The sequence below is a fragment of the Peromyscus eremicus genome, chromosome 18 (assembly GCF_949786415.1).
Source record: "Peromyscus eremicus chromosome 18, PerEre_H2_v1, whole genome shotgun sequence".
In the NCBI taxonomy this organism is placed as follows: Eukaryota; Metazoa; Chordata; class Mammalia; order Rodentia; family Cricetidae; genus Peromyscus; species Peromyscus eremicus.
Genome location: NC_081434.1, coordinates 22007451 through 22032759, shown reverse-complemented (window position 1 = coordinate 22032759; position 25309 = coordinate 22007451). Strand labels below are relative to the sequence as shown.

General features: G+C 37.7%; 1 protein-coding gene across 1 annotated transcript in view; it reads left to right on the top strand.

The window, feature by feature from the left end:
* Positions 1–25309, top strand: part of Ppfia2 (PTPRF interacting protein alpha 2) — a 442290-nt gene that overhangs the window by 84453 nt on the left and 332528 nt on the right. Inside the window, exon 3 of the mRNA XM_059245722.1 lies at positions 1568–1621. Coding sequence (XP_059101705.1) covers positions 1568–1621 — 54 coding nt within the window. The remainder of the gene's footprint in view (positions 1–1567; positions 1622–25309) is intronic.

Here is a 25309-nt window from a genome sequence, read left to right as displayed (position 1 = left end):
TTGTTCACATGTGTTGATGAATACAGTTAGATAATGAGATGAGCATATTTGCCAAAGATTTCATACTCATTTATAAAAATTACAGTAATTGTGAGAAAACATGACTTTTTTTTCTTACTATCTAAAAACAATGGCAGGCCAAAGAAAAGGCAAGCTACTTTGTCAGGTAACATCTGAAGCTGAGAGAGCTGTGAATATAGCCAATATAAAATTGTAAACTGTATTTAAACATTAGGGGGCAGGGCTGTTTTGTTTTGTTTGTAACTTGATTATTTGATTAGTCAAAGTGAACCTTGTAGATGGCAACATTGTATTGAAATGTCAAAACACTGAACATGCCTTTTCTTGCTCAGGGTTCCATCGGGTTATCTTTTTTTTTTTTTTAACCTATTGATTTCACTACACTTAATTCAAAAGCACAGCTCTTATCCCCTAAGGGAACAAGAGATAGTTTATTCTATAGCGAAATTTGAGTGACAGAGGCCCAGAAACATGGATTTAAGTTACCCAGGTTATATACTCCAACATGGAGGCAGCCCATGGTGTTTTAACCATAATAGAAAAAATAGAAAGTTATAAATCAAGACATTTACAAAACACATTGGTGGAAACATCAGAAAATCAGGTTACAGCAAGATCAAGACAGAGTTTGCCTTGGATGTTATCTGACAATATCTCAAATCCAAGGTTTAATTAAGCTATTACATTTCAAAGTGTTTTTATCTGTTTGTCATGGTGTTAGTGTCAGGGATGGCTAGTAGCAAGATGCCCTGAGCAGACTGGGGGTGTGAATGTGTGTGTGTGTGTGTGTGTGTGTGTGTGTGTGTGTGTGTGTGTGAGAGAGAGAGAGAGAGAGAGAGAGAGAGAGAGAGAGAGAGAGAGAGAGAGAGAGAGAGGAGAGAGATTAAAATTTTGTGAGATTTTATTTTAAAATCTGGCATTCTAGTTTATTCTGAAAAGGTTATGTGATTAATATCAATTACATCAAACCCTGGAATTGATATAACAGAATTATCTTCATTTCTATAAACATCACTGCTTATAAAATATATGATAGCATCTTTCATTTCTCCATTCAGGATAGCTCTGACATTTCTTATGTATTATCTTCTGTAGCTGCTAATTCAACATTAAAAAAAATTTTTTTTTACAGGAAAACCTAAGCTACCCATATCTCCTAACATAGATAATTTAAATGTTTTTTGGGTACAGTACCATTATGAAGTAACATTCTTGAGAAATAATGTGTTGACTGAGGTTATTTCTTTTGTTTTTCTGTATGCCCTTTAACTCTTTAAGACAAAATATCTCTTTTCCTGTCTAGAGCCATTTTTCTTTTCATATTTCAAGAACAATTGCCTGCTTACATTAATTTTCCTTTTACACACTCTAAAAAGTTAGAGACGAGAATTAGATATTTACATGTAGGCTCCAATATTGTCAGAAAATAAAAATAACAGAAGCATCCTAGCTTTGCTACCAAAGACAATACACTGTGAGGCTGGGTGTTGCTATTGAGTCCGTGTTATTAGGTAGCATTTAAAATTATCCCTTTTCCCCTTTTCAGGACATCGAATCCCTAACAGGAGGGCTGACTGGTTCTAAGGGGGCTGATCCACCGGTAAGTTAGACTCTCATTAGATGTAAGAATTGCATCTAACAGAGTGTTGCTATATACTGCATATCATGTATTGAGGCTTATTGTAAAACCATTACTGCAGTAAATGATAAGAAGTGTAAAGTTGATTTTAGGGGTGTTCAGATGGCTTGAAATGGTAACTTCTCAAATAATTAATCTATGTTCAAACTGGTGGTACAGAAATAAAGAATTAGGGTTGTGGTTCACTGGTGAACAGTTGACCAGCATACACAATACCCTAGATTCAATTCCCAGTACAAAAGAGGAAAAATAGTAAATATCTTGTGAGAAATCATGAATAATATCTATTCTGATAATAGGCTGTGCTAACTTGAGAATTCATAATTCTGAAATTGAGTATTGGATTTGAGTTTCACAGTATTTTGATTTTACACAGAAAAATTACAGCCATGCTATGCTTTGTATTGATTCTTGGTATTGTTGTTTCTTCCCTACTCAACCTGGAAGTCTTTTAGACAACTAAGGAATGAGTTCTCAAGATATATTTTTGTATTTTTTTCATTTTAATACATGTATGCGTGGTGTGTATATGTGCATGCATATTTGCATGTATGTGGGTACATGTTAGGGGGCACATGAACACAGGTGCATGTGTATGTAGTGGCCCACAGTGAATTTTAGGAACAACCCTCCATTGTTCGTCAACCTTTCCCGTGAGGTAGGGTCTCTTGTGAAAAGCCAGAAGTCAGTTCTACAGCCATTCTTACTAGCTAGCTTTCTCTAGTGATCCCCTGTGTCCATCTTCTAAATATAGAATTACAGGTGGGCACCATGCCTACCAAGTATTTTCATAGGTTCCAGGGACCCAAACAGTATTCCTAATGCTTGAGAAGCAAGTGCTTAACCACTGAACAATTTCCCCAGCCCTCGAGGGTAAATTTTAAATGGTAAGAGGAGCTTGATATATTGGAATATTATAGTTTTTACTGAGCCACTGATTTCAACAGACATTAATTAAGATGATTTCCCTGTGACTTCAGGCTCGAGAAACAAAATTCAGAATATGTAAATTAAATAATAAATCATATCCAGTTTATGTTAGTAAATGGTCAATGAGTGAATTTTTATCACTATTTGCTTTATCTGAGTATGGTGAAATTTAATGAGGATCTTACAAATGCTGGCTAATTTTTTGTCAACTTTATATAAGCTAGAGTCATTTGAAAGGAGGGAAACTCAACTGAGAAAATGCCTCCCTAAGGTTGGACTCTAGGGTGTTTTCTTATTTAGAGATTGATGGGGAGGGCACAGCCGTTGTGAGGAGTGTCATCTCTGGGCTCATGGTCCTGGATTCTATAAGAAAGCAGGATGAGCAAGCTACAAGCAACAAGCCAGTAAACAACACCCCTCCATGGCCTCTGCATCGGCTCCTGCATTTAGATTCCAGCCCTTCTTGAGTTTCTGTCCCGACTTCTGTCAGTGATGGGCTTCAATGTGGAAGTGTAAGCCAAGTAAATCCCTCCCCTCCCCATCTTGCTTTTGGTCATGGTGTCATCATAGCCATACCCTAACAAAGACAACATATAACTCAAGTTTATGAGATTTAGTTCCTTTAAGGCATCAGTGAATGTTAAAATGATAATGCTGATTGCAGCTCTTTCCTGTCTAACACTTACTTGCCTTGTGATACACTATCATCCTTGCTATATGACTTCTAGTAAGAGCTCATCAGCATTTACCATTTCCTTTCCGTGATCATCTTCTATATTCATACAGGAAACATGTTTTGGACTCAGATAGCTACTTGCGCTACCCAAGAACTTCCAGCACTATAATGTATGGAAAGATGAAATATAAGTAAACTTAGAAAGTCAATTGACATGATTGATAGATGGTGTTATACTTAAATGTTATAGGTGACTGTTCAGGTGACATATTTTACTTTCTGCTTTGTACGGTGCATGTACATAGTAACAGATATGTCAGAATGAATTTATCTCCTTCAAGGTACCACCTTCACCTGCTCTCTAATTCCTACAAGAAATATATAAGTGGTGATTAATTGATTTGAAAGCGATTTGTTCCTCATTCATAACAAAACTAGATTCCTTTCTTCTGCAAGTAGTGACAAAAATCTTATCTAATACTTACATGTTAAAAAGAATCACCTCATCATATCATTTAAAAAAGCATGCTCTCCAATATGAAATTTTGAGAATTTTGAGTGGGTAGATAGTCTAACGATTAAAAGAAATCATTTTCAGTGGGAAAGGGTCATGGGAGAAAATGTGTTCTAAAGGCAACTTTTACAGATTCCTTACCATCAAAAAGGAAAAAGCATTGGGTATGAAATTTTGGATACTGGGTGGAAAAAAAATATATATGTGTTTTCCATTTTCAACTTTTTAAATCAGTTTTCCTTTAAGCGTAATTTTTTAAACATATAGGTTGTTTATCCCACATAATTTACCAGGATAACGAGTATTTTACAGTTATGCTTATCTATTTTGACCTTATTTGAATACGTTTTGTAACTTTGTCAAATGAATTGTTAGGGTCTGTAAAGGTACAGGCAATCTAGAAATTCATTAGCAGGCAATAATCTACTGTGTCATGTGATTAAAGAGCTATCAGAAGCATGTTGTCATACACTTTATAATGGGGCATTGTGTTTTGCTCCCTCTAAATTATATATAAAGGATCTAGGGATGGAGATGAAAGGGACATAGTAGCTAGAGTTACTTAATCATTTAAAAATAGCATTTTAGTCTAATGGTGGAGTTCTTGCTTATTATGACTGAGGCTTAAAATTTCATGCCCAGAACTATAGATCCACAATTAAAAAATAAGTTAGAAAGCCAGAAGTTGGATTAAACTATATCTATTTCAAGTTCAGCTGGTTTTATTTTTTTAATTATTTTTATTTTATTTATTTTGAGATTTTTTTATTGAGAAAATTTTTATTCATTTCACATACCAACCACAGATCCCCCCTCTCATCCCTCCTCCTACTCCCCCTAAGCCTTCTCCCCTAGGCCACCCCTCATCCCCTCCTCCAAAAAGGTAAGGCCTCCCATGGGGAGTCAGCAAAGCCTGGTACATTCAGTTGAGACAGGTCCAAAGCTCTCACCCTGCATCAAGGATGTACAAGGTGTCCCACCACAGGTAACAGGCTCCAAAAAGCCAGTTCATGCACCAGGGACAGATGCTATTCCCGCTGCCAGGGGCCCCTTAAACAGACCAAGCTACCCAACTGTCTCGCCCATGCAGAGGGCCTAGTTCGGTCCCATGGAGGCTCCAGATGTTGGTCTAAAGTTCATGAGTTCCCCCTAGCTTGGTTTGGTTTTATCTGTAGGTTTCCCCATCGTGATCTTGATGCCCTGTGCTCATAGAATCCCTCTTCCCTCTCTTTGATTGGACTTCTGGAGCTCTGCCTGGTGCTTAGCTGTTGATCTCTGCAACTGTTTCCATCAGTTACTGAATGAAGGCTCTATGATGACAGGGTATCATGGGGATAGGGAGAGACATGGAGCTAGGGAAGTTCCTAGGAATCCGCTAGGATGACCCCAGCTTAGACTACCAGCAATAGTGGAGAGGGTGCCTGAGCTGGCCTACCCCGGTAATCAGATTGTTGGTTTTATTTTTAATTTAAAATATGGCTTAATAGATAATCTAATATTAATTTCCACTTCAAAATTTGGTACATGTATTTATAATCTATTTATAAAACCATTCTATCAATTTTGCCAGTGAAATTTTCATTGGTAATAATTTCAAAGTCACTTAAAAAGTAAAATTCAATGAAACAGGATCTGTAAATTACTGGATGAATGGTTTCATATGAGGATATAAAACTGGGGCGATTTATTTTTTAGTATAACATGAGAAATTTTTAAATACAAATGGAATATTAAAAATGAAAACTTTGCTTTAGGTGCACATAAGAATTAATTTTGAAGATTAAAATTGTGAAACTTGTTTTATTTCAAAGATTCGGATCTGTTTAATTAGTGCACCCAATGATATTATTAATAAATGGCAAGTCAGGTAAGATTAAATTTTCAGGACGCTAGGAACATTTGGTATTAGTTATTTTAATAAAAAATATTAAGTATAATTTTTGAAAATTCAAATAGCCTCTGTTTCATCACTAAAGAGAAAACCATTTACTATTTTTTTAGATGTAATTGAAGAAGATTTTAGAATTGCTTTATTTTTCAAAAAGTATTTTTAAGAATTTTTTTATTAATTAAAATTTTCATTAATTTACATCCCAGCCGCAGCCTCCGCTTTCCTCCTCCCATCCCCTTTCCCCCTCCCCTCTGCCACCCCTCAATGTACCCCTCCTCCATCTCTGTTCAGTAAGGGACAGGCCTCCCGTGGGAGCCAACAAAGCATGACATATCAAATTGAGGTAGGACTGAGCTCCTCTCCTTGTGTTAAGGCTGGGCAAGTTCTCAAAAGCCAGACAAAGCGTTAGGGACAGACCCCATTCCCACTCCCAGGAGTCTCACAAGTAGACCAAGCCACAGGACTGCCACACACATGCAGAGGACCTAGGCTGGTCCCATGCAGGCTCCCCAGCTGTGGTCCACAGTCCATAGTCTGTGAGCTCCCATAAGAAGACCAATTGCTTCTGTGGGTTCCCTTGTGATGACCCTGATATATCCCAAACTGCCCAACCTCCCCACCCTCCCACACCCTCTCCCAACCCCCGCCCCCCACCGTGCCTCAGGCTAGTACAATCCTTCTTCCCTCTCCTCCTTAGGATTTCCTGGCCCAGTGCTTGGCTGGGGAATCTCTGATTCGTTTTCGTCAGTTACTGGACTAAGGCTCTCCGACAACAATTGGGGTAGTTACAAATCTGAATAAAGGAGCTGGCCAGTTCAGGCTACCTCTCTACTCTTGGTAAGAGTCTTAGCCAGGGTCCACCTTGTAGAATCATGGGTGTTTCCCTTGCATAGGGTTTCTACCTGACCTCAAAATAACCCCCATTTCTGGTCATCTCTTTCAATACTCCCCCCCCCCATCCTCCCCTCAACCTGATCTCTCGAGTTCCCATTCCCCCCCCCCCCATGCCACCTACCCAGGCCCTCCTTCTTACCTCGTCTCTCTGAGGCTGTGGATTGTGGCATGGTTATCCTTTACTTTATAGCTAATATCCATTTATGAGAGAGTACCTATCATGTTTGTCTGTCTGGGACTGGGTTACCTCACTCAGGCTGAGGTTTTTCTAGTTCCAGCCATTTGCCTTCAAATTTCCTGATGTCATTGTTTTTAACAGCTGAGTAATACTCCATTATGTAACTATATCACATTTTAAGAAGGATATTTTAGAATACAGAATCTTAGTAATTATACCTTTGGGAAAAGTGCTCCAGTTACTTCTAAATTATATGTTTACCCCAGAGTAATAACTCTTCTCTTACCGAGAAAAAAAAATGTTGTCTGTTAAATAATAACTTAAATCTGTCTTCAAAATTTTTTCCCAAAGGATGTTTTACATTCAGCATATGCTTTCAGTTCATAGAAATTAGATCACAGATTAACATTCATCATAAAAAGGTAGTATATGTTTACATTGAAATGTTAATAAAGCAAACTAGATAATTACTAACCAAAGAGCAGTATATAACAGCTAAGTAATGTTCATATGTTTGTTTTTCAGTGCTTCAGAAAAAACTATAGTCTAGCTTGCACATGCTAAGCATGAGCTCTACCAGCAAGCTACATTTTCATCCCCCTTGTCATACTTTAAAAATATATTTCTTCCTCAATATGTATGTATTTCACATCTGTATATTTAGGCAAATGAAAATTAAAATATTTATAAAATGATTTGAATTCATATTTAACAGTCACAGATTTTTTTCTTGTCAATAGTATTTAAGCAATATAATTTAAATAACGTCTATACAGAGCATATCTTGTAATGTGTATTACAGACGACCTGTAATTTACAAAAAAGAGGTTGTGCATAGGTTACATTCAAATAGTTGTATGCTTCATTGTAAAGGAATTGAATAGCTACATATTTCACAGGGAATCCTAGAACCAATAACCCCTTTCCAGTGAGAGATGATTGCATACCACTTTCACATTTTAAGATTATTACCAACATTAAAATGCAAAAAAAGAGATACTTAGTAACTCTCAGGAACCACCAGAACCGAGGTGATCAAATTATTGGCTTATGCCTACAAAGGCCAGGGTGAAGAATAGGAATCTCACTTCAGAGAGCCAAGAGAATTTGAGAAGCTGAAGAACCAGGCATCTGGAATGTAGTAACTGGGTGTGCACTTCCCTGTGGCACCCACCGTATGAAGCAACACTGCGGTGATCTGATCCTATGGGTGCGGGCATACAGGTGTTGACTAGCCCTTGGGCTGGCGTCGTAATTCTTCCTAAACTGCAAGCTAAATCCAAGACCAGAGGTGGGGGTTAGAAAACGAGCTGGTAGCAAAACAAAACATATAATGGTAGTGACACATACTTCAGCAGAACATGTACCAAAGGATTAATGTTTATAATTTGGTTATATTCAAGAGTACAATTTGGAACATACTCTGTTTGATAACATATTTATATTCTTGAAAAACTGATCTTTCTTTAGGTCATTGTGATAAGGAGTGATGTGAGCCAACACTTAAATTCCATGAAGCATGTTCCTGAATACATTGTAACATATATCGACATATATCAGACAAATGTGAACACATTTCATTCTACTCCAGGATGTAACAGGCTTTTAAATCTTCCTCATTGCCTCACCCAGAAGTCACAGCAAGAATGCCACTGGGAATGTGGTTCCTTTTATTTTGTTTTGTTTTTTTTTTTTTCTACCAGAAGCAGTGAAATTTTTTTTATTTGCTGATATTGGACTGGATTTATTTTTAATTGTTCTAAGATTCTTTGTGTTAAATGCCAATGGTGTTCTTCAGTTCTGGAGTGTGATGAATAAACGAATCCCCATTCGGTTTGTCCTAGGCTTGATGCACACAATGTCCTGAACATTCTTTAGCTCTATTAATTTCCCCCACTGAGTAGCAGAAATTGCACATTCTGTGTTTTTGTACTTTCTGTTCAAATTTTATAGCTTCTCAATAGTTCTTGCAATTTGGGTACACACACTGCAGAATTTTTAAAATCCAATTTTCTGAGGCTGTTCCTTAGAGAAGGTTATATGTTTTTCTAATTGTAAACACACTTAAAATTTTAAAACCTCCCAAACTCATTTTAAGTTAGATTATTCAAAAATGCCATCAGTTTATTCATGGTAAGAAATAAAGGAATACTAATTAATCTTAGTTTTGATCTAATTTAACTTTTTGCATCATAAATCTCACATTCACTATTTTTCATTCTGTTTATTTCAAATTTGGTATATATTTGAGTGTAAATTATGTACTATGTATAGGATTAGGTTTTAGAGTTTTATAATATAGTGGGCAGAGAGCTTGGTTAAAAACTAATTAAAACATTATGTAGATGAAGGGTCAGATGTAAGTCAAGTGAAAATGGCCACAAGTCCAATTGATGGACATACAGAGCCAGAAAAATAAAGTACCACTTTACGACTGCAGGATGAATAGGAAATTTCCAGGTGAGGAGATGGAGGTACGTCAAAAGCTGCATCTATACGGACCAAAAGTAGAATATCCATGTGTGGACTGAGCATAGAATAATCTAGGGTGGGAGATATGGTAAAAGATCAGGTTGAAGGACGACATGGAAGGAGTTTGCGTTCAGTACTGAGGAACTTCAGGAACTCTTGTTGTTTTCAAATGGGAGGACAACCTTACTGGATTTTTCTTTATAATATCTTCTTGGCTATATTGAAGAATAAATCAGAGAAGAGTTAATAATAAGATCCATGAAAAGTTTCTTGCAGTCATCCAAAAATGATGGTAAAATTATAATGGTGATTTTTTTTATTTAGGAATTTTTTTTATTCATTTTACATACCAATCTCAGATCCCCCTCTCTTCCCTCCTCTCACCCCCAAGTCTTCACCCCAATACACCCCCCACTCCCTCCTCCAACAAATTAAGGCCTCCCATAAGGTGTCAGCAGAGCTTGGTACTATCAATAGAGATAGGTCCAAGCCCCTCTGCCTGCATCAAGGTTGTGCAAGGTGTCCCACCATAGGCAGTGGACTCCAAAAAGCCAGCTCATGCACTAGGGGCGAATCCTGATGCTACTGCCAGGATTCCCTTAAACAGACCAAGCTACACAATTGTCTCGCTTATGTAGAGAGCCTAGTCCAGTCCCATGGAGGTTCCACAGCTGTTGGTCTAAAGTTCATGAGTTCTCACTAGTTTGGTTTGGTTGTCTCTGATATTTTCCCATCATGATCTTGATGCCCCTTGCTCATAGAACCCCTCTTCTCTCTCTTCCACTGCACTCCTGGAGGAATAGTTCAGCCGTTAAAGGGTAGGCTCACAACCAAATATATAATGGTGATTTAAAAAAAAAATTAAAGTATTGGAGAGAAAATCATTGTGATCTTTGCCATATATAAATGATAAAATACATAAATAGTGTGTCATATTAATGAAAGGCTAGTAGAGGTGGGGAGGGATATAAGAATAAAATTGATAATAGGAGTCCAGAGAGTTTAGATAGAAACAATAAGTCTACTAGTGCTTTGAAATTTATGGTGACATTTCACTTTTCACAATTGATTTGAATATGTAGAAGAGCTCATTGATGTTTGAGAAGGGGTGAAATCATTCCCCATAATACAAAGGTAGATAAGAAAAGAGTTGCATATAAAATATTAAGGAAGAAAAGTTTTTAAGTAAAGTCAACATGAAAGTTAAATGTCAGAAAAAGAACATGTCTGTGAAAGGACAGAGGAGACAGGAGTGTGCAGCACATATCCTAAGAAAGCACGGAATGACAAATACCAAGGTTGAGCAGGGATTGATTGCAAAGGTTATTAGCAGTTTCAGGACATAGAGAGTTCTAGAAGAATGGTGTCCTTTGTATTCAATGACAAGAAAACAAATGGTGATGTAGCTGAGAATGATTTCAGTGGAATAGTTATGTGAAATCAAGTTTGAAAGGGTTTAAAAGATTAAGCAGACAGAAAAATGGATTCAGAACGTTATATCAAAGAGCTTTTTGCTATGAAGGACATGTGTGTGTATATATAATGTAGGGTATGAAGTGGAAGTCAAATTTGAATGTGTCCATGTCATAAACCTGGGGATTAAAATACTTCTTGATATCAATAAGATCCATAAGTGATTAAGGACAAGCATGATAAGCTTAGTATGAATTAATCTCATTGTTGGATGTGTCTTGTATAGTCCTTGTACTCTTTTTTTTTTAAAACCTCCATTTACTTTCTTGATTCTGAACTATTTTAACAATTAATACTAAAGAATCTTTAGTCTTGCCAGGCGGTGGTGGCACACGCCTTTAATCCCAGCACTTGGGAGGCAGAGGCAGGCAGATCTCTGTGAGTTTGAGGCCAGTCTGGTGTACAAAGCAAGTTCCAGGAAAGGCACAAAGCTACACAGAGAAACCCTGTCTCAAAAACAAACAAACAAACAAACAAACAAACAAACAAAGAATCAACTGCATTGATAAAATTCAGACTTTTGTGTTCAACTAAATATTTGAAAATCTTTTGGGATATTCAGTGGAATTCAAACCCCTGCAAGTTAAATCCATATTCCTGACCTTCTGTACCCCTGTTCACAAGGCTACTATACCTTTGCCCATATCAGTTGATAGCTCCTACTGCATACCTATTCTGTCTGGAAGTCACAGCCACAGAGCTATATTGCAAGCTATCTCTTCACCGTTATTCTGTAATACACCAGATTCTTTAACTACTTCTTTCAAACTAGCTCCGTGGTCACATCCATAACCTAACATCTGGTTTCAGTGAACCCAGTTAGATAGGTATTTTTGTATGTAAAATCATGGCACATTTAAGTCTTTGCTGGATCCCCACTAGTATAAAATTTCCTTAGTTCAATGATGGTAAAAGCTGATTTCAAGCTTTGGTGGTGTAAGGTTGTATAAGTAAGGATTAAGAAACTGAAACCCCTACAGTGAAATTTTACGTTGAGGAAAGAAATAGGCTCCAGGAAAACTTCAAATGCAGTCTATTAGGAGAAATAACAGCAAGGAAAGTCAAATGGAAAACAGACTATTGTGCATTGGATTATGATGTTTTATGCACGTATGGTATATACCTGTGTTTCACATGAGTATGTAGGTGGAGATGTGTTCATATGAGGTGAACATAGGTGTTTTCCTCTATTATTTCATACCATTTTTATTATGAGACAGATCCCTTCTATCTGAAGCTTGCAGTTTAGGCTACATTGGCTGGCCAGCATACTTTTGAAGTTCACTTGTCTCTATGCCTACAGTGCTGGGATTAGAGATATGCAGCGTCATCCCCAGTTTTTTTGTTGCTTTTGTTTGTTTGTTTGTTTGTTTTGGGGGTGGTAGTGGAAATCTAAACATAGGCACTCATCTTTGCAAAGTGATTACTTTATCCACTGAGCCATTTCCTTTGTCTTTACATTGTTTAATATTACTTGGATGTGAGAATCTTTTTTGCCTCTTTTTAGCTGAATTTTTAATTGTTTGACAGTTTTACACATTTATTTAATGAATTTTAGTCATTTTCACTCTGTACTTTCCTCCAATAACCCACTCCCTCCCCCACTGGTACCTTTCATTCCAAGGAGTCCCCTCCTACTTTCCTGTCCTCTTTTTGTGTGTGGCCCACTGATAATTAGAGCTCTAATTGCCTGAGTGTGGGTGGGAACTTACTCAGCAGGGCAAGGGCAATTTATCTGTGTCTCTTTAGCACAGAAGTTTATGTACATGTTTGCTTTACTGTAAGAAGCCTAATACTCCCAAGGATGCCTAGCATATCTCAAGCTATTGATGAATATGTGATGAACAAATAAGTTAGAACACAAGGCTGATAATAGTAGATCTCCAGATGATAAAACTTTGATTGAGGTATTGAACACATCAATGAATATGAAGCTTAAAAATGTAGAGTAGAATTTCCATTACTTCAATGAAAGTTCCATGTTGGATACTTCTGCATAGCTAGAGCCAAATACCTGACAAAATCTTTAGAGAGGAAAAGGTTTCCCTTAGTTCACAGTTTCAGAGGCTTTTGCACATGGTTGCTTGGAACCATAAAATTGGACAGAGCATCATGATGGCAGGAGAGTCTGCTAGAGGAATCTCTTGACATTATGGTGAATAGGAAGCCGTGTAGCTAGAGATGTATGCCAACAGCCCAAGGATCTTCATGCTCCAGCTAGATTCCACTTTCTGATATTGCTACTGCCTCCCTAAATAGCGTTAACATCTAAGGTTCAATCTTTGAGTTCATGAGCTTGTGGGGAACAAACAATATCCAAACCATCACAAGGCCTAAATTGTACCATTGACAACAATTACCTTCACATTGTACGGTGAAAGATTAGGTGTATTTACGACAAGCTTAGTAACTGATAATCATGCCAGGTTTGCCACTGTAAGTTATCAATAATCTAAAAGATGGCAAGAAGGTACCATTAACACAGTTGTCACCAGGTGATCAGAGCTCCAGAGGCTTTACTCTCTGTGACACAGGGAAGATGTGTCATCTATGCAAAAATGAGCTTCCCCCAAACTGTGTCTCACACCAGGCAATGTACATCCATGTTTAAAGAAGCATAGAACAGTAGGTGATGCAATGGGAGATACTCAAGGTAAGGAGTAAACTAAATGACTGGGTGTCTTGGAACACCCATGACCAAATATATTTCTTACTTTCAGTAAATGTTGAAAGTAGAAGTCAGTTTGGAGGTGTCTTAAGTCAGATCAGTGAAAACGCCATAGCAATAAACGTGACCGTTATATCTAGAAATTGGCTCAAACGTGTTGATTTTTCCCATGTATCAAACCACTGAAAGACAAAGATGATCACTTTCCCCAGTGGCTTATTGCTGGGGTAGCAGGACCAAGAGCGAAAGAAACTGGGATGTGAGTCGAAAGGGAAAAAGGGGGCAAACAGCAAATTGCCTATATGTATGAATTTCACTGGATGATGATGGTAAGGTATCAAAATGAAATATTCCACGAACGGCTTGATCCCCAGTCCATGATGAACTACTAAGTGGTGATTGTATTTGTGAGCATGCCAGCTTTATCAATGAGTAGCAATCAGTAGTTGGAGCCTAGTGAAGGAAGTAGGTCACAGGGCATGTTTCTTCTGGGGAGTATTACTTCTTGGTTTTTTGTTTTTTGTTTTGTTTTGTTTTTTCGAGACAGGGTTTCTCTGTGTAGCTTTGTGCCTTTCCTAGAACTCGCTTTGGAGACCAGGCTGGCCTCGAAGTCACAGAGATTCACCTGGCTCTGCCTCCCGAGTGCTGGGATTAAAGGCATGCGCCACCACCGCCTGGCAACTACTTCTTGTCCAAAGCCCCTTGCCCTCCTCTGTTCTATCTGCCCCTCCCCCTCTCTTTCTCTGTCTCCTCTTTCTCTATCCTTGTCTCCCTCTCCTCCTCCTCTCTCTCTTCGCACTCTCTCCTTCCTCTTGCTTGCCTCCCTTTTCCTCTTCCTCTCCATCCCTTCTTCTTCCTCTCTCTCTCTCCTCTCTCTTTTTTCTGACTCTGAGTGCCACCACACCCTCTCTGCTAAGTTGTTATGCTGCTTCTCAGACCTACAGGGATGGGGACAAGTGACTCCGGGCTGAAACTTCTAAAACTAAGCTCAAGTAAAATGTCCTCATCTAAGTGGTTTTCTCTGCGAGTGTTGGCACTGTGATGGCAAATACGGTGGAGACACATGGTGTTCTCGTGGAAAGACTTCCAAAGACTCTTCTATAATTAATCTCAAGTTACAAATCTAGAGTTTAAGTGCCTGACAGATAGCTGGCAGCATCTTATTCCTGCCCCACTCTAGAATAAAAATATATGACAAATAAAAAGAGAATGGATCAACTCCCTCTTTCTTGGTAGAGTCGCCTCGGTTCTGATTTAGAATTCTCAGAATAGCTCAAAGCCGAAATGAGATTAAAGCTTTCATATGAGCAATGCCGAACTTTCTCAATACGAAAAAAGTCTTAGTGCTCCAATAATATTCATTCTTAAGACTCCAGATTGACAAAAAAATGAATCAACCAACTCAGGATTAGGACCATGACAAGACATATTTAAAAATATATGAGAACAGAATGTTATTTGAGATCTATTTAATTTGTGTAATTAATTCTTTGAATTTAATTCATCTCACTTAATAAATTCTCTGAGATGGTGAAAATTTCCATGCCATTCTAATAATATATATATTTAAATTACATAAAGACCTGAATGTCTGAATGTGGGTATGTGCACATGATTGAAGTGCCCCTGAAGGCCAGAGTACATTTATTGGCAGTCAGCCATTTAATAAGGGCACTGGGAACTCAACTCGGGTCATCTGGAAGAGAAGTAAATACTTTTAACCATCGAGCCATCTTTCTGACCCCTCCCCACAATTTAATTACTTTAGAGTAGAATCATGATGGCTTATAATGAATCATGCTTGTAGCACCAGTGGGAAACTGAGGCAAAAGCCACACTATAATTTCAAGGGCTGTCTGAGCAAAGATATTTTTAGTAGGCTAGCAGGACTATCTGAAATGATCTTATCCCACTCCTTACCTGCCAAAAAAAAATTAGAACACATCCAATATTGTATACAAGTTGTAATTTTTGTAAATCTGTGAACTCTGGAATCTCCGTTTCAATTTTTTTTTAATTTTGTTTTGGTTTTGGTTTTGGATTTCAAGACAGGGGTTCTTTGTGTAGTTTTAGAGCCTGTCCTGGATCTTGCTCTGTAGACCAGGCTGGCCTCGAACTCACAGAGATTCACCTGGCTCTGCCTCCCCAGTGCTGGGATTAAAGACGTGTGCCACCACCGCCCGGCGTCAAATTTGTTTTTAATTCTGCCTTTTACTAGTTATGCTCAACGGTGAGTGATCTATGTTTTTCCTTGTGACTGAGTTTCTTAAACTTTGTGATAAGGGTAGGAATAGCATCTCTTTCACAAGGTACATTGCATTCAATGAGTTAGTGAACAGCATTGTCTGTGCATTGGTTAACACATGTGCACGTCCACCTTTGTAATGGTTGTGACTTGGGGATACTGAGGTAGCTATAGTTTTGCTAAATTCCCTGTACTTAGAGTATGCATCAGAATGAGCAAACACAAGTTTAAATTATGCGTCAGGGATTGTGGTTCTATGACAGAGTGCTTGACAATCCTCTGCGAGGCCTTGAGTTTGATCTCTAGCACCATAGGGAGAAAATGACTTTAAATTATGTTACATGTAGAAGTGAATGACAAATATGGAGTTAATACATAGGAGATATAAAGTATGTTCTGACATCTAAAAGTTATTTTTAGTGTAATTCCTAAGGGGGAAAAGCATTATTAGATACTGACTAACATTTTCTTTTGTTGGTGGTTGATATGATAGGAAATCATGGAGAAATGATCTTTTTCTAGTATCAGGCAAATTGCTTGAGATGTTAGAATAATGTAGAAACTCAGTCATTAAAGATAGTCTCTGCTTAATTGTTTCCTAATTTTTAATCTGTGAAAGTGTAGTTCAAGTAAAAAAGTGGATACTGGGCATTAATTCTGGACCCCCACACATGCTAGAGAAGTACTCCACCATTAAGCTGAATCTCCATCCCTAAAGAAAATGTGTTAAAAGTAAAACAATACACAAATGAAGTAAGATATGATAATCAAAAAGAACTAGAAACTTGTACTTAGCCTGTATACTTATTTGGTGTTGATTAAACAAACAAACAAACAAAACCAATTGGGAGCCAGCAAGATGGCTTAGTTGTTAAAGGCACGTACTACCAAGCCTGTTGACCAGAAATCAATTTCTGGGGGCACACAGTGAGAGAATCAACTCCTGCCAATTTCTCTCTGACTTTCACACATGTGTGTGACTTATGTATACACACACAGATAAAAATAATGCAATAAAATTATAAATAGTTGATTGAAATACATGTTTCATCACATAACATTATGTAATATCAACTATGAATCATCTTAACACAGCTCTCTTTGCTCCTCAAAATAACATGGTTTTGACAAATATGACAGATTATATTATATTTATAATATTTATATATTTGATATTATAAATATTTATATTTTGCTTTGTTCCTCCTTTGCTTTTTATGCCACTGTATGATTTTTCTTTACTATTCACAAAGATGCTTATTGCACATACATTATATGTATTTATATAACATATAAACTATAATACATATATGTGTATAAATATAATACATATTACATGTGTATAAATACATGATTCATATTTATATATTCCCTATTATAGAAAATAGAACAGATTTTTGAGTAGTTTGAATTCTTGGCTAAGTAGAGGACATTCTCTAATTAGAATGTTCTTATCTAACACAATTAAGTGGAGCTATTTTTATTTTTTATCAAAGATGCTATAATTTAGGGTGTTTATCTGAAGAACAGAGTTGAATACAGCTATATATATATATATATATGTGTAATTACTCATTAAAATGTGAAAATATGAAGCAAAAATAAGTGCTTACTAAGAAAGCATCTTGGAATGTCTGCTGTGTATTCAGTACTATTTTAGGCATTTTATAAAATAAGTGCAAGATAACAAGTTGGCTACAGAATTTCACACTGTAATTTGTTACTGATTTTTTCCTTGTATTGGTGAAATAAATATAAAAGGCAGCATATAGCTAGATGGCTAGTTATACAGAAATCATCATCATACTTTTGGGGTAGTTTATTGGAAGATTTCCTTTTAAGAGATAAATGTTGAATCAGTTCGTAAAACGATAATTTGTACTAAATTATAATCTTTCTTCTGGGTGGGAGTAAATCAAGAAACTTCTTTTTTCTTAGTACCCCCAAATATTTAAATATTTTGGACTTCAGCAACTAATAGAGATTTTTTTCTACTAGTTTTAAATGATATAATAGTTTATATTTAGTTCAAAAGTTATGTAGGATGAGTGTAAAATTAAAACTGGCTTGTAGATATCTTTTCGATATTATTTTAAGGAGGCATATTCAGGAAGCCCTACACACCTTCCATGAACCTAGCAGCAAAACATTTCTACACAGTCAATGAGGCTAGAGTATTAGACAAGGAGATAAAGCTGATGTTTGCTTGACTATCATAAAAAGATATCATGATGGCTCCCAGAGAAGGGTGTAAAAGCCAACCCAAGGACTGCCTGAGACAACTGCCCACCCTCGGATCCCAGTTGCAGCTGCTTCCCCTGGAACCCAAGGATGTGCTGCTCTGTATCCTTAGTCAAGTGGAGAAAAGAGCTGGCATTCTCGGGGTTCTGTCCCTTTTCAAACACTAATATTTATTAAGTTTGATTGCATGGGAAGCTGCAGAACTCGGTGTTTGAGGATTCTCCCCATTTCTTTCTCTGGGTCTCCAGATGCTGGAAGGAAGCATTAACCTTGTCCTGGGCATCTGTGTTCTAAGGCACACTCATCTGCAAGGAAAATAATTTGTTTGAGTTGCTCTCCTGCAAGATGAAAAGCTTTTCAAACATATTAAGTCAGAGAAACATGCTACATTGTACATGTTTGAAATTGCATGCTTGGTTTTTATTTGTTGCTACTTAACATTAATTATGTCCACTATAGGCACTTGTAAAGACTCTGTTGTATATTCATAATCAATTAAAGTTAACACCGTTCAGAATTCTTTCTTCCTACTAAGGTCCATGTTGACCAAACAATGCATAAAGAGGCAGTCAAGATAGCTCCGTGATTAAAAGTGCCTGCCTCCAATCCTGAGGACCTATGTTCAATCCAGGGTAATCCACGTGGTAAAAGGAAAGAACAGACCCTTGCAAGTCACCTTCATACCTCTCCATGTAAGCACCATGGCATTTACACACCCATGCAAATAAACACTTTCACATATCCACAAAATAAGTTAATAGCTGTTAAAAAAAAAAAACAAATTTCAAAAGAATACTACATAGTGGGAATATTCCCTAAATACACTGTATGCATGTTTGAAATTCTCAAAAAAAATTAACATTATATGTACTAAAAATGACCCAATGTTATAAAAATTAAGAAAAAACAGGAATATGCCCTAAACAGTTTATAAAAATTCAGTTATTCTCCAAGCGATATTGGAAGCTATTAATGTGCAATGAGAAAATTATGAGTGTTGTAGGATGAGAAGTGTTAGCAAATTGAAAGTTCAAGTATTTCACTCACGGAGTTCACCAAAGTCCTCTGAAAACCACTACAACAATTATATACTCTGTTAACATATTACTGTATCTTTTTAAAAATTTTATTTATTCGAGACAGGGTTTCTCTGTGTGGCTTTGGAGCCTATCCTGGATCTTGCTCTGTAGACCAGGCTGGCCTTGAACTCACAGAGATCTTCCTGCTTCTGCCTTCCAAGTGCTGGGATTAATGGTGTGCACCACCAGTGCCTGACCCTCCTCCACTTCTGTATAGGAAAGGGCAGGTCTCCCATGAGTATCTGTATCTTTCACATAGGAAAAAAAATATTAGTATATGTTAATTAGACAATGGAAGGAGTTTCATCATACATTTCCTTACATAAATTATCTATTTGAGCATATTCACTGCTCATGCTCATCTCCTCTCTACACTTTTCCCTGGTGTTCTCTACTTCAATTTTATGACTTTGTTTTTCCTTTCATTTATTCTTTATGCTTACATTAAACATCTGAGAGAAGATATTCAGTACTTGTCTCCGTGGAGCTGGTTTATTTCAATTAACATGATAATCTCTAGTTCCATCTATTTTTCTGAAAATGATAAAACTTGGATATAAAAGCCCATTGTATGTCCCAGTATACACCACATTGTATTCATTCATCTGCTGATGGGCTCTAGGTTGAATCAATAATTTGCTTGTTATGAATAGTGCTGTGAATGTGCTTATTTATTTATTATTTATCATTATAAATAATGAAAATATTTATGGCCTATTTTTCATAATTGTTATTGCATGTATATATGTATATACATAAATACAAGCTACTCAGTGTGTACAGAGTTCCTTGCATGTATATTTTAAGGCTGACTGCATGACACTGGACAACCAATTAGTGTGCTCTTCTCTTCCCTGGGGAATACCATGTCTCCCGCTGTCACCTTTCATCGGCTGCTGATACTGCTTTGCATAGTGTTGTTAAACCTAACAACTCTTTCTGCAGTAATTTCTTAAGAGCATCTTCCTAGGAAGCCTATCTTGAAATACTACTGTGTTGAATTTGTATCTCTGTTTTCTACCAAGCAAATTTTTCAAATAAAAGTAAGCGTTCCAACCACTATCCCGTTTCCAACTTTTAAATGAGTATATTAGTTACATTAACTTTGAGCAGAAAAATAACAAATTAAGGTTAAATTCCATAAGAATTAATTTCTTTTTTTTATTTAATTTTTTTTCATTTTACATACCAATCACAGTTCCCCCTCCCTCTCCTTCTCCTGCTCTCCCCCACCTCCTCCCTACCCAAGCTTTCAACCACTCCTCATGGGGGTGAAGGCCTCCCTTGGGGAGTTTACTCAGGCTGCCCTACCAATTTGGGTAGGATCAAGCCCCTCCCCCCTGCATCAAGGCTGAGCAAGTTATCCCACCATGGGGAATGGGCTCAAAAAAGCCAGTTCATATATGCAGGGTAAGTCCTGCTCCTATTGCCCCCTGAGGCCCCACAAACAGATCATGCCACATAACTCTTACCCACATTCAGAGGATCTAGTTAGGTCCCATGCAGGTTCCCCAGCTGTCAATTCAGAGTCTGTGAGCTCCCACCAGCTCAGGTCAGCTGTCTCTGTGGTTTCTTCACTGACCACAAAAGAACAATACTCAACTTCATATGGAAAACAAAAAACCCAGGATAGCCAAAATAATCCTGTACAATAAAGAAATTTCCAGAGGAATCTCCATCCCTGACTTGAAGCTCTGTTATAGTGCTATAGTAATAAAAACTGCTTGGTATTGACATAAAAACAGACATGTGGATCAATGAAATCAAACTGAAGACTCTGACATTAATCCACACATCTATGAACATCTGATTTTTGACAAAGAAGCCGAAAGTGTAACAATAATTGCATCCTTTCAGAAAAAAATGAAATATGGGAAAAGGGATGGCTCAACATAAAACTAATACGCTAACAAAATGGAATAATTTTAAATATTCCTGCATTTATAGTTATGAATTAAATATAGCAACCTTTCAGTATTTAACTAGACTGATGAAAACATCCATAAAGACAAATATGATAAACAAGCTTGGATTCACGATTATGTATTAAACTTCGTTCTTTTTTTACTCAAAATTCATCATATAGGAATTTCATATGGAGACTCAATATATTTTAAAGAATTGAAATAATGCATAATGGTTTCTTTCAATATAAGAGTTTAATTACAAACTAATGCTATAATTAAGTAATCTAAAAGATAAATATAAAGTACTAAAATTCAGAGTAATTAAGGTAGATACCTCCATTCATATCATTGGTCAGTGAGGAATTAAAAATTAAAATAGTGCCTTTTAAAATAATGATACTGAGCTGTTAACAGGTTGCCATGTGGAAGGCAGCCAAACCTTACAAATTTATAGCAATAAAATATATAAATAAGAGAAATGTGAATTTGCCGGGCGGTGGTGGTGCACGCCTTTAATCCCAGCACTTGGGAGGCAGAGCCAGGAGGATCTCCGTGAGTTCAAGGCCAGCCTGGGCTTGAGTTCCAGGAAAGGCACAAAGCTACATAGGGAAACCCTGTCTCAAAAAAAAAAAAAATGAGAAATGTGAATCAATAGTAAGAGTATTTGTTCAAAGAAACAGGAGAAAGAGCAAAACAAAAAACAGTTAAAAATAGGAAAATGGTGGACCAATGGAATCGAATTGAAGACCCTGATATTAATCCGCACACCTATGAACTAATAATTTTTGACAAAGAAGCCAAAAGTGCACAATGGAAAAAAGAAAGCATCTTCAACAAATGGTGCTGGCAAAACTGGATATCAACATGTAGAAGGCTGCAAATAGATCCATATCTATCACCGTGCACAAAACTTAAGTCCAAGTGGATCAAGGACCTCAACATAAATCCAGCTACTCTGAACCTGCTAGAAGAGAAAGTAGGAAGTAGTCTTGAACACATTGGCATAGGAGACCACTTTCTAAATAGAACACCAGTAGCACAGACACTGAGAGAAACAATCAATCAATGGGACCTCTTGAAACTGAGAAGCTTTTGTAGGGCAAAGGATACGGTCAACAAAGCAAAGCGACAGCCTACAGAATGGGAAAAGATATTCACCAATCCCACATCTGACAGAGGACTGATATCCAGAATATATAAGGAACTCAAGAAATTAGACATCAAAATGCCCAACAGTCCAATTAAGAAATGGGCTATAGAACTAAACAGAGAATTCTCAACAGAGGAAACTCAAATGGCTGAAAGACATTTAAGGAATTGCTCAACATCCCTAATCATCAGGGAAATGCAAATCAAAACAACTCTGAGATACCACCTTACGCCTGTCAGAATGGCTAAGATCAAAAACACTGAAGACACCTTATGCTGGAGAGGATGTGGAGCTAGGGGAACTCTCCTCCACTGCTGGTGGGAATGCAAGCTTGTACAACCACTTTGGAAATCAATATGGCGATTTCTTAGAAAATTGGGAATCCATCTCCCCCAAGATCCAGCTATACCACTCTTGGGCATATACCCAAGGAATGCTCAACCACACCACAAGAGCACTTGTTCAGCTATGTTCATATCAGCGTTGTTTGTAATAGCCAGAACTTGGAAACAACCTAGATGCCCTTCAACTGAAGAATGGATAAATAAAATGTGGTACATATACACAATGGAATACTACTCAGCAGAGAAAAACAATGACATCATGAGGTTTGCAGACAAATGGATGGATCTAGAAAAAATCATCCTGAGTGAGGTATCCCAGACTCAGAAAGACAAACATGGTATGTACTCACTCATAACAGGATACTAGATGTGGAACAAGGATGACTGGACTGCTACTCACATCACCAGGCAGGCTACCTGGAAAACAGGACCCCAAGAAAGACACAGGGATCGCCCAACGACAGAGAAATGGAATGAGATCTACATGAACAGCCTGGACAGGAGTGGGGGTAGTGAAGGGCGAGGGTCGAGGGAAAGAGAGCTTGGGTGAGTGGGAGATCCCAGCTGGATCAAAAACAGAGAGGGAGAACAAGGAATAGGAGACCATGGTAAATGAAGACCACATGAGAATAGGAAGAAACAAAGTGCTAGAGAGGCCCACAGAAATCCACAAAGATACCCCCACAACAGACTGCTGGCAATGGTCGAGAGACAATCCGAACTGACCTACTCTGGTGATGGGATGGCCAAACACCCTAATTGTCGTGCTAGAAACCTCATCCAACTACTGATGGATCTGGAGGCAGAGATCCATGACTAGGCCCCAGGTGGATCTCTGGGAGTCCAATTAGCGAGAATGAGGAGGGTTTATATGAGAGAGAATTGTTGAGACCAAGGTCGGATAAAGCACAGAGACAAATAGCCAAACAAACGGAAACACATGAAATATGAACCAATGGCTGAGGGGTCACCAACTGGATCAGGCCCTCTGAGTGGGTGAGACAGTTGATTGGCCTGATCTGTTTGGGAGGCATCCAGGCAGTGGGACCGGGTCCTGTGCTCATTGCATGAGTTGGCTGTTTGAAACCTGGGGCCTATGCAGGGTCCCTTGGCTCAGCATGGGAGGAGGGGACTGGACCTACCTGGACTGAGTCCACCAGGTTGATCTCAGTCTGTGGGGAAGGCTTTGCCCTGGAGGAGATTGGAATGGGGGGCGGGCTGGGGGGAAGGTGAGGGGGGCGGGAGGGGGGAGAACAAGGGAATCTGTGGCTGATATGTAGAACTGAATTGTATTGCAAAATAAAAATTAAAAAAAAAAAATAGGAAAATGCTACTATCGTAGCAGAAATTAGTATACATTATCTTTTTATAGAAGATAATCAAAACATAACGTTTATTTAAAATGCATTGATATTTGTAACTCTCTTGTAGATTCATCAAAAAAGCCAGTAGGAAAGGCCAAATAACATCCGAGTGCCTGGACAGAGCATTTGCTCAACAGGAGCAAAGCCCTGGGTTTACTCCCTGACACCTGCAACAAGCAATTAGAGCAGGCTTTAACAAGTGTTTCTCACTAAGTTCCTTCAGACAACGAAAAATGAGAATGTTTAAACACAATTTATATTGATAGATTTAAGTGATAGATAAGTTTGACAAATTCCTGCAAAGCCAAACCTTAAATCAACATTATATAAAAAATAAAAAGACTCAAATAATACTCTTGGACTCTGATTTTTTTCTGATGAATTCTGCAATTTTTTAGTGATGGGATTATACCAACTATTATAACCTCTAAATGACAGAGGCAAGAAGTACGTTCCCAGGTTGTTTTGTAAAACAGATTGACTTTCTATTGCTGCACCACAAATTTCTACCTATTCCGTGGATCAATAAAACACGTTTTATTTCATTTTTCTGTAGGTCAGGATTTGAGTAATAGCTTGTTTTTGTTGTTTGCACAATGTTTAAACAAAACCAAGTTAAAAGCAGGTTTGGATGCTTTCTCATCTCTGTCTTTTAATTCTCTCCTGAGTGTTCATGTGCTCATGTAGTGTTCTCTCTCTGTCTCTCTATCTCTCTGTCTCTGTCTGTCTGTCTCTCTCTCTGTGTGTGTGTGTGTGTGTGTGTGTGTGTGTGTGTGTGTGTGTGTGTGTCTTTCTCTTTCTCCTTTCTGTCATGTCTTGTAAAAATGTATCCCTTTACCTAGGACTCTCACAGGCTCCTGAAACGATGGAATGATAGAATGAACATGAAGCGCTTTGACACATAAGGCCATAATTGAAACAAAAGTTGATACGCTATGAACACAACAAAATCAAATACAAGTCAATTTTCCATCTAGGAAGTTGCAGAAGCCCAAGTTTTAATGAAAGTTTAGTTAATTAGATGGAGAAATGGGTTTGGATGTATTACATCAGGAACTAAAATACATCATCCCGCATGCTGAGACAGAAAAACACAGTGGTCATTAGTAAAGCAATACTCCATTCTTTTTGTTTTGCAACTATGTACAAAAGTTAAATCCTGTAGGAAAGTAAAATGCCAGGATTATTAATGATAACTTAAGCTTTATGTTAGTGTGCTTTAAAATTTAAGATACTGGAAAGTTTTTTTCTGTTTCTTTTTTAAAAACATCCTTATTGTTCATACCGTCATATATATATACAATGAAATATGATATTCACCGTCTCTTTCCTCCAACTCCCTCCATTTATCCTCAACATGCCCACTCCCTGTTTCTTTTTCCTATGCACTAAGTCCAGTTAGCACTGTCCACATATGAATGATTGTGGGGCCATCTATCAGAGCATGGGACACCTACCTAGTGGCCATACCCTCAAGAAAGAATGATTCTCCTTCCCCCAGAAACTACCTACAGTCGGGATCTCTTCAATACTAGGTGGGGCTTGAGGATCTTTATCCTCATCTACTCTGGAATTTTGGCTGGCTTGATTTATACAGGTCTTGTGCAGGGTCCTGGGTTGCTG